At 36.1% G+C, this 10,664-nt stretch overlaps 1 protein-coding gene and 1 long non-coding RNA gene across 10 annotated transcripts; both read left to right on the forward strand.

Annotated features, from left to right (window-relative positions):
- Nucleotides 1-1,410: 1,410 nt before the first annotated feature.
- LOC126802236 (uncharacterized) lies at nt 1,411-5,079 on the forward strand. 9 transcript variants are annotated; one of them, XR_007672921.1, is made up of 9 exons: nt 1,411-1,869; nt 2,194-2,339; nt 2,431-2,475; nt 2,563-2,870; nt 3,067-3,147; nt 3,679-3,726; nt 4,000-4,156; nt 4,331-4,772; nt 4,945-5,079. It is a non-coding gene; the product is annotated as an uncharacterized LOC126802236 (long non-coding RNA). The 9 variants fall into 9 exon arrangements; XR_007672918.1 differs by lacking the exon at nt 4,945-5,079 and having other exon boundaries at nt 2,563-2,688; nt 2,783-2,870; nt 4,331-4,610; XR_007672922.1 differs by lacking the exon at nt 4,945-5,079 and having other exon boundaries at nt 2,575-2,688; nt 2,783-2,870; nt 4,331-4,610.
- Nucleotides 5,080-7,045: 1,966 nt separating this feature from the next.
- LOC126802961 (uncharacterized) lies at nt 7,046-8,938 on the forward strand. Its single transcript, XM_050530683.1, has 2 exons — nt 7,046-7,206; nt 8,614-8,938. The coding sequence occupies exons 1-2, from the start codon at nt 7,084-7,086 to the stop codon at nt 8,707-8,709; spliced, it is 219 nt and encodes a 72-aa protein (XP_050386640.1). The 5' UTR covers nt 7,046-7,083; the 3' UTR covers nt 8,710-8,938.
- Nucleotides 8,939-10,664: the final 1,726 nt, after the last annotated feature.

Genomic DNA, 10,664 nt, shown 5'->3' on the forward strand with positions numbered 1-10,664 from the left:
TCCCTTTTATTTCACCTATCAGGCTATCAAAGAGGTAATGATGTTTTATCCGTCGATCTATTTTTTTTTCTTCTTTCTCCTCCTGCCCACAAAACAACAAGAATTTGGTGATGAACACACAATGCTCATCTTTCAATCTTCATCCTTGTCTTCTCCATTGCTGGAAAAGAATCTACAAGAACATGAACAACACCAAGCTTTTCTTCACCTGCTTTCTATTGCCAGAAATGAAGATAAGATCACAATACAAGCTATAAACACGGTGTTCATTCTCACCTATGTACAGATCATTCTATCAAGTCCTATTATTTTCAATCTGCATAACAGACCTTGATACCAAGAAGTGAAATTCAGACACTGTACCAACACCATTTGTGCCCTACATATTTCTCAAGAGACAATGTGAAAATTTTTTAACAGCACATTTGGGTACATATGGCTATCTCATAAGTTGACCCATATAGAAACTTAAAATAATTATTCCAAGAGTCTAACTAGTAGTGTCGTCGTATAATTCAGCAGCTTCATGTAACTGCAATTGAATAAATTCACATTCACATGGAATAACAAGTTGACGATTAAATTGATACTTACTTGGCTTCAGTTTTCAAGAAATTACAGACTCCTTGAACCATAAGATTCCCCAAAACCAAAAATGAACATACTGCCCAAACTTTGGAGGAAACTGTATGGTAAGGAACATAAAAATGAAGGATAAATTCTAATAAGGTCATAACATACACTAGAATACTCTGGATCATATGCCAGTCTTCCTCCGCCACTCTATAGCCTCTTCTGTCTCCAAGAAAGGGCACCCCATAGGGTAATTTGTAAAGTGATCTTCAAAACGGCCACATCGCATGCACATTACAGGCCATCTTACACCATAATTATCTTCAACTTGCTCAGAATCCCGGGTAAAAACTTTGCACCAAAACAAAAGGAAAAAAAAGGGGGGTCAAAACAGGATCGGATGGAATTTGTAAAGTAACCAAAGAAAAAAAAACTATTGATGATGAAATGTATGTTTTATAAAGACCATATAAACTCAATCAAATGAATTCAAAGTTAACCCAAGTAAAGTCAGAAACTTAATACACAAGATCTCTGAATAATCATACACTTGTTCCGAGATAATTAATATTCTACCCTTATATGTGTCTTAGCCTTATTAGGTTTCCTATTAGAGATAGATTCGCATATCTGTATTAGATTAAAATTTCGAATTCTACGATATTGTGGTTATTTAATACTTATATATATAAGCTTCATTATCAATCAAAAAACAGTTACGTTTTATTATGTTGTTATTATTCTCGTTCGTTTACTCTTTCAACGACACCAAAATAATGCAATTCATTCATCTATTCATATGCAATGCTATGATGCAAAGAATTAATTTGCAGGATGAAAACAAAATTAAAACGAAGAGCATACCCCCCATTGCGTGCAATCGCTCATTCTCCAAACGTAAATACTCAGCAGTTGGTAACTCGGGCGACTCGACTGGGTCCGGGTCTGCTGGTGCTGATGAAAAGGCCGGGTCATTCTTCGGGATAGCCACAGGTGGTGAGGGATCGGGCTTCGGGTTCTCGTCTTGCCTGACCCGCTTAGGCTTAGACTCCGATGACTCGATCTGCTTCAGTTTTGATTTGAGGGAGGAGAGAATGAAGGAATGGTGGGTCGGAATGCCAGGTGTTGCGTTTATAAGAGGGTAAATTTTATTTTCTAGCAATTGAAGCTTCACCAGGGAAAGAAGGTCTTTTTCTTGGTGAATTTGAATTTTGATCTGTTGCTCTTTTCTCTGGTTGAATTATCTGATGGCTGCGGTGTAGACTGTGTGATTCTGGGTTTTGGTTGTTTATCAAGGTATGGTTAATGCTGTCATATGTCACTCTTGATGCTTCTGTCATGTATATTATTGTTTTTGATGGAGTTTGGGGAAATAGTTGCATTTCTGTGATTGTATTGCTGTCTTATCTGTGATTACTCATGTTAACTTAGCAAGTTAGCATCTCAGTTGAGTGTTTGTTTAGTGCTCATATTGACTTTAATTCTAATGTTGTAAGTCATAACTATGTTCCCTGAATCATGAAAACTAGTTCACATTGCGATTTCTGACCTTACTCTGTTGTTTTTTGTATCTTTTGTTTCATCTTTGTTGGCTCCATGTAATAATGATTTTTTTAACAGTTATGTGTGGTGAAGAAATCAAATGTCGTAGATAAAAAGATTGTTTCATGGTTTAGAAAGTGAGGGAAAATCATCAGTTTCTAATACTTTAGGCATGCGAAGATGGCAACACTTGCATGGTGGAATGAATAGCCTTCAGCAAAGTGGTATGTTTACCGTAATGCACTTCTGTTAATCTTGCTTTCTTATGTTTCCTTGCATTTGTCCACTGCGTTTTTCTCATGTGAATTTGTATAGGGACATTGAAATATGTGGGGTTCTCATTTCCATGAAATTGTAAAGGTAATTGTCAACTGATCCTAAAAATTGAAACTTTTTTCTGATCCTAAATAAACTGGTCTTCATTATTATTGAGTCTACAAAATGTAGTTGGATTTACAGGGGTCAGGAGAGGGTGATAGTGAGTGGAAGTGGATGGCTGTCGTTTTGATAATCTTACCTCAGAGAGAGTAATCGGCATCTCTTCTCGCTGTCCTTCGGCTCAGATTGGAACTGGTGGATTATGGTTTACATAGGTTTCTATTAATTAATGAAGCTGAATCCTTTTGATTGATTTCGTTGATAAAATCTGTTTTTTTTGTCTGTGTAGTCTGTGTTGAACAAGGGCCTGCACCAAGGGCCTGCACCTAAAAGACATCTTTCATCAAACCCATAGCCTTTCCTTTTTCTGATCAATGGTGATTGAACTTTCATTTCAAGTGATGGATAAACACGTTGTTCCATTTCACATGCTGTCTTAGTACATAATTTGATTGTCGATGTGCAAAACATCTAAGTTAGTAATGTTTTTAGAGAGTTTGTTCTATAAAATATCTACCTTACAAACTATTTTAAAGTTCCTAACATTTGATTCTTTCTTTTTGTTTACTATAGGGGTATATTCACTCTTCATCCTTCTCCTTGATTCTGTTCTGATCTCCTTGGGAGGCTAATCGCTGCAGTTAAATTAGTTTGGTGAGTGTTCTCAATTTTATGTCCTCTTTGTTCAATTTTATGCCCACATATTTGAAAGAAATAAAACCTTAAAGATTTGGTGTCTTTTGTACTAAATGGAATCTTAAATCGTTTTCTTTCTAAACAATCTAAACATTCTGAGTGCTGACTGCAAGGGTTGTGGTTCAGAAATATTAGTCAACGGCTTGAACCCTAAATAAAATGACTTTAGATTCCTATACCACTTTACATGCTATAGAAACCTACAATGATAAAAATGACTTTTTGAGAGGTGTCGCATAAATGGTATGCGCTTTGTGGTCGTTCTTGAGGAAAGCACTGTAATATTTGAACCCTAAACCATGTAAATTTTGCAATCTTTGAGTGTGGAGAAGGTTAGGGAGTGATTGACATACATATCCATTGCCACAGTGAGAAACCCTGTCAGTTTCTTCTCACCAAGGCAGCTGCCAACTACAAGCTCATGTTATAGTGAACTGTCTTTGTGTAGATTTCAATTCTAACTTGACTAGCTGGCCGGTTGTCGTGCAGGTATATGAACTCCAACATCAACTTCGTCAGCTGGGTAATGAACTACAGGTCAATTTCCAGTTCGCAAGTAATCTAATGTCTCATCTGGAATAATTAGCTTTAGCTTATTTTGAATTTGACTCCCTACATCTGAGTGTTTGTGTTTCTGTAATTCTGCTGAGTGAGTTTCATAGTACCTTATTATGAACCTGACTTAGGTTTTAAAAATTTCATGGAACCCATTTCTGTAGAACATGTCTGTGGTGTGGCCGTGTGGCCATTGTTGGGTTCTGTTTCCAGATTTTCACAGGCTTGCTGAGTTGACTTTCCTTCTTTTTTTAGATCAGATTATTCTGGAGAAATGATGTAGCTTTGCTGAATGGTCATGGTGGAATACTCATTGCGAGCTTGGTTTTGACAAAAATCTCAACTTTATAAAGTGGACAGTACCAACTTTGAGGGAAAGGCATAAGTTGAAATGCTTTTAAAGACTATATAGGTGAATTTATTTATATGACGTTATTCAATTTGCTGCAGGAATTCTAAGCCAAAATTAGATTTAGCAGATTTAAATTGACAACTCGCACATGTAATTTGTGCATTTATGCTTTTTCTCTACATAATGTGATCTTTATACAAGACTTCATGTATTCTTCTTTGTTTATTATTTCAGGAAAAATAAAATAGAGAAATTTTATCTGATGGCTGAAGTAATTTTAGGCCTAATGTATACTTGGTTGCGTACCATTTTAGGATTAAAAAAAAGTGGAGAAGTTATATCTACTGATGTTCAACTTGATGATATTGGAGTTTTTGTACTATCAGAAGTGAAGAGAGCTAATATCTTCTTTTGCTGAACTCTACATACAGCTGAGATCTTTATACTTTCTACATTAGTACTGTAAGCATCTTTATTATTAATTTATGAATTTTTATTGATGTTCTGTTTCAAATTTTCAGTGCTCGCACCGATCGACTTCCTTTCAAATCTAGGATGCTTGAATTATTGCGCATATTCCCTCCATGCATTTGTGCTTCTTGGTGTGAAGAATGAAAAACATTTTTGAGAGGAAATCCCGATTTCCGTGTCTCAGCATATCATCGAGCAAGGAGAGGTGAGCAGACGCAAAAGAGATCAGATCCGAGGAAAGGGATCAAGAGGGACTAAACAAGCTGTGTCATAAACAAGCGTTTTAAGTTTTGAGTTTACGTGTCGTTATGGTTAAAAGCATGCTACACTTGTAACCCTTTTGTGTATATTACAAATCCATGCTTTCGTATACGCAGGGCCGGACTTGAGATTTGAAGACCTGATGCGAGTTCTTGAGATTTGAAGACTTGAGGCGAGTTCGAAGAATGGTAATGGTGCCCCGACGAATATATATATTGTGCCACATATAGCTTGTTAATTAGTTAATCCCATGTATGAGAGAGAGTGAGAGAGAGAGTTTATATAGAAATCTCCCCTATCATGTCTAGATGATATAGAAATAACACGTATTGTTTTAAAGTTATGCTGCATTAATATAGATGGTATAATGTGCTAAATAAGGTAATACATCAGTATAGTTTCACATGAATATGACACATATACGTCATAATATGCAACCATGCATGAGAAAATTTCCAAAAGAAGTGAAGATATGATCGGATGCCATGTAGTTCGAGCCCCTAAGGTGGTTGGTGCCTGAGTATGTTGCCTCATTGGCTTCACTCAGGTCCGGGCCTGCGTATACGTTATACATTGTGATTATTTTATGTATACGGTGGACAGCCTTATGGCATGTCAATACTAACCACTTATAAGTTATAAGATTTCCGCTAATTTATTTTTTCAATCATTCCGGAAAATCACATGGTAATGTACAGTGGTTATTCTCATCTATTATATTTTGATACGTGGATTTATTACATCAAAATTATAATTTTACATATTTTTATTATTTATGAAATGACTTTTATGGGTATTGATGATTTTGAACTAAGATTTCGAATTTATAGTTTAGAGTTTATGGTTTAGGGTTTTATAGTGTAGGTTTAGGGTATAGGGTTTTAGACTTTAGGGTATTAGAGTGTAGGGTGTAGAATTTTAGAAAGAAACCCAAAATGGTCTTTGATAAAATTGTTTGATTTTTTTTATTAAATCCTGAGTGTCAAATGGTGATTATAAGGGATAACTACTGGACATTGCCACGTGGTTTTTTTAGAGCACTGAAAAATTTCTCGAATCCCGCCCGAACACCTTTATATATAAAGTGTTGCTAAATGTACCAAGCAAAGTTCTTAGTATACCCATTAATTAGTATACTATTTTGTCTATAATTTTCCAATTTTACCCTCATTTGAAATACAAGATAAAAAAAACTATGAAAAATGACCAATTCATACAAATTCGGGTCATTTATTGACCATTTGAATGACAAAATTCAAAATGTGACAATTCACTCTATAAGTATCTACAACTATTTAATCTACAAAAATTATGATCTTGTGTATTTTTTAGACTATTTTACCATCATTTATCTAAACACTTATATAGAGAGAAAGTTGATGATATAGATCAATTTGTTGGAACCTTGCCGGACTACGAGCTCCAATCAGCATCACCGGACTCTGGTCACCGTCACCAGACTCCAACCACTGGTTGTCGGAAAAACTTATTGACACATAGTAATCCCCAATAACAAATTACCGACACCTAGTAACTCATTAATAACAAATTATTGACACATAGTAACCCCCTAATAACAAATTACTGACAACCAATAAACATTAATAAACAATGTTTAGCAACGCTATACCCTAGACCCTAAACGCACCCTAAATTTTAGATTTTTTCAAGGGTTTAGAGTTTAGAAAAGTTTAGGATTGAAGTGTTAAACATTGTCACACTATGTATCACATCACATGAGTATGAAAAAATCGGCGCATAATAATGTTTAGCGTTTAGGGGGTCTAGGGTTTATCGTTTACGCTAAACTCTAGATTTTAAGGAGTACACCATGTGAGATATATGTCAGGTATATATAATAATTTCTCAAATTGATGTAGTATATCATTTGATATATACATTTCACAACTAATCAGGTTAATTAATACTTTAATTATTCTTAAATTATGTATGTCTCAATCAAAACTCCGTTAAACAATCACTAAACACAAGGAAATTTTTACCAACCATGAATTAAGTAAAACCTCCACAAATCGATCATAACGTACTGGTAGGAGTTGTAGGCTTGTCGCAATTACAAATTTACTACAATAAAATACGATAAGAACAAAGACGTGTTGCATTTGGGCCTCAAACCTAAAACGGCGTCGTATGAATGTGGAATCTGGACAAAGGAAAAAAAACGACGGTGCGTTTGAAAAGGCTCGAGTATTTGGAGAAGGGAATTACATATCGTGAAGGGGAAGAAGAAGAAGATGGGTTACGTTCTGCGAGTGAGGCTGGCTTCGTTCTTCGGCGGAGCTGCGGTGGCGTCGTTTATGGGTCTTTACATCCTTCACAATGACTACAAGGTCGCTCATGAGGCCATCTCTCATCAGGTCTTTTCTCCTTCTTCTTCTTCTTCGCTTTTTCTTATGTGCTCTGTTGTAATTTCTCATATCTAGGTTTTCTTCGTCTGAGAATTTCTCAATTGAGATTGAAATTTCCAGTATGGTTGATTTTTGTCAGTTTTGGATGTTGAAATTGTGATTGATTGTGTGGGATGAAGTTGCAGATAGTGATTTTGTGATTCGATTGAGGAATTAGGGTTTGGTAATTGGGGGAGAGATTGTGTTTGAGAAAATTGATTCTAGGTGGGATTGAATTTAGGGTATTGATGACATTTTCTAGTTTGCACATTTTGGTTTAAGAAATGGAAATTGGGAACAAAATGACTGGTGCGTTAGAAATGAAATGATTAGGATGCTGTGGAGGATGTGGCTGTTGCCGGGGTTATGCTTCCGCTTATCGGGTGCGAAGGACGTGAAAACAGAAATGCTCCGGTGTTTTCCTGACTTTAATATGTCTAATTTCAGTTCCACAGTTTATCTCTTTGCGTCCTGAGATACTTTTTATGATTTTTTAATTTGAGGGTATTTCCTTGTACATTTCGAGCAGAACAATATATTTGTGTCTGGTCTACAGCCAGTATCTGCATTAGTTAGTCCCGAGTTGGTTATTTCTCTTTGGTATCTGTTTCTTATTGTAGGCCTTACGGGTTTTTTTTTATTGTCTACCATCTTTTGAACATCATTTGTTATCATAAGGGTTTCACAACATTGGTAAGGGCAAATGATTATAGTTAGTGGCTGGCTCCCAAGTGGTTATTCTGATTCAGTTTACTTGTTAATAGAGGGTTTGATTAATTACAGGCAAGGAGTTTACTCTTGGTTAAATAACCAAACTCTTGTGTGGTTGCTCCTTTCTTGTACTTCTCACCATTCTGATAGGTTTTCAGTGTTAGATATATATACGCTTAATGTCTATGATAATGCACTTCATTAACAATTTATGTAGGATTTCTACCCCACCGGGTGATACTAGCCGCACTAAAGAAACTTTCTTATTAGATCGTTCTGCCAAGTAAAAGCACTTTCTAGTTAGTCATCAAAGCATGATCGTATCCAGGCTTCAAATTTGTTGACATATGCACAGGATAACCAACCTTTTCAAGTTACAAAAAATCAAGTTTCATGCAATGCTGTCAGTGTGGTGTCCTTTAGAGAACTTAGGGAACATTTAACCGTGTTGTCTTCCCTGTATATGACCTATGGTTCCTGTTTCTCTATTTCTATTCCGGTTTGTTGTATGCCCTTATCTTGGTTGTATTTTTTTTGGTTCTCTGGTCTCTAAGATTCATTGGTTTCTCATAACCGTCAGTGTACTATGACATTTTGGCCTTTTAAGTGAGACTGCAAGACAAGGAAATGTGAATCGTGATACCTTTTTTTTGTTTGTTTCTCCAGGTGAAAGGCCTGCATGAGTCACTGGACAGACGAATTGCAGCTCTTGAGAGTATAAAACAAACTGAAGCTCCACAACCTGCTGAAGCAGCTGAGTAGATGCCTTAGGAATATGCTACTGCATTTTGGGACTGTGCCCCCCAAAAGAATTTTTCCTATTATGCAAGTAGTTTCTCTGTAGTTTGTCCTCCCTCTCAAAGAATAACTTTGACGTAATTGGTTGGTATTGTATGGGGTATACCCAATCATGTAACGCCAATTACTTGAAGGCTTGAGTTTTGTATCTCATATCAGACGAAAACTATTGCAATTAGATGTTGATGCTAAATCTTTCAGATTCAAATGCTGTTTCCATTAGTTAGTTTTCCAATATCTTATCGGCTATTAATGTCATACAAGTATTTGTCAGATTACAATAAAGTGAGAGCTTCACAATTTGAAAATGGCCAAGAGCAACCAAAAGAAATCCTCTGTCTTTCTAGCCTCGCCTGCTGATAATCCTGAGATAGTGGATCTTACAAGGTGCGTATCATGATTCATGAACTCATTGGTTCCTTGAACCCTTCTCCATCACCATCGGTATGGTCATAATAAAGAAAATAACGAGAAGATAGAGGAGAAAGAAAACTTCCCACTGAAAGTTGTAAGGTTGGAGGGTTCTCTTCTCGACATGAAAACGATTTGGGCTAGAGCAGCCCCTACACTTATGTGGTCCCTTCACCTCTACATCTACATGAGAACAATGCGCCCATTTTCTTTAGAGCACATTCAAAGTGTTTGATAATGTTACGGAGTATTGAAACTATAAATTTTACATAGAGTATTGAAAAATATATAAATGCATACATTAAATAAGTTTCGCGTCTCTAAACTATTCGCACCCTAACTGTTCTTTACATCGTTGAAGCATGGAGCACTACAGAAGTTTTCCACCAACATCCTAATCAAACATTATAAATTGAAATTAAAGCACTTGTTGTGGTTCAGTGAGCTATTTCTGACCTCAGGAAATAAAAGAATAGCTGTTTCCTTGGCGGTGGTAGCTTTCCTTTCTTCCTTTTCATCAATATCATTGGGAACATTGAACACTAAATCATTATTCAACCTAACGGTCCATGCTCTTGACCTCTTGTTATTCCATTCCTCCATTCTCAAAAGACTCACTATTTTAAGCGGAAGTAAATTTACCGACTACTTTTTATTTGAATATTTTATGACCATTATTTTAAATTAATGTCATGTATTTTTTCTCAACTCACAATTAAATAATAATTGAGCAATTGGACACATGACTTTTAAAAAATAAACAAATAGAGGGTGTTCGGTACTTTTTATTTGAATATTTTATGACCATTATTTTAAATTAATGTCATATATTTTTTCTCAACTCACAATTAAATAATAATTGAGCAATTGGACACATGATTTTAAAAAAATGAACAAATAGAGGGTGTTCGGTAATTTGTTTCCCCTTCCAAACACAATAATGAATAATGCCTAGACTTGGGATACTTACACGATCTATGTAACACAATAGGGACATGGTACTCCTATGTTCAAACCCACCGACGGACCGACGTAGAAAACCCCATATTATTCAACGAGAAAGCCACAATTGGATTTTTGCTTGCTGATTTAGTGTGAGATTCATGTACTTAACTCTCGAAATAATTCAGCTGATGTGTAAATTCTTTCACAGTGAAAGCTGCTATTGTACCAATTGATGTCTGACTATAATCAGTATAATGTGAAAGTGTACTCAGAAATAGACTGATGACAAAGAGGAAAGGAAAGGCAGGGTTTGAGAGAGAGAGAGAGAGAGAGAGAGAGAGAGAGAGAGAGAGAGAGATTTGTCTTTGCATAATGCAAAATCTGAATGTGAAGAGAGGACCCTCCCCAGCTGTATTTCTGGCCCAGCCCAGCCCATGACCCCAAGCTGCCACCTCATCACCCTCAAGGAAACATTATTGAATTGTCCCTTGGAAACCCACCTAAAATTCTTAGCCATGCCTCCCTTTCCTACCTTTTTTTGCCGCAACATTATGAGAAAGGTA

The sequence above is a fragment of the Argentina anserina genome, chromosome 7 (assembly GCF_933775445.1).
Source record: "Argentina anserina chromosome 7, drPotAnse1.1, whole genome shotgun sequence".
Taxonomy (NCBI): Eukaryota; Viridiplantae; Streptophyta; class Magnoliopsida; order Rosales; family Rosaceae; genus Argentina; species Argentina anserina.

Coding starts and splice junctions, on each gene's coding strand:
- LOC126802961 (XM_050530683.1), top strand. CDS start 7,084: ATGGGTTACGTTCTGCGAGTGAGGCTGGCTTCGTTCTTCGGCGGAGCT. Junction 7,207..8,613: donor ATGAGGCCATCTCTCATCAG/GTCTTTTCTCCT, acceptor TTGTTTCTCCAG/GTGAAAGGCCTGCATGAGTC.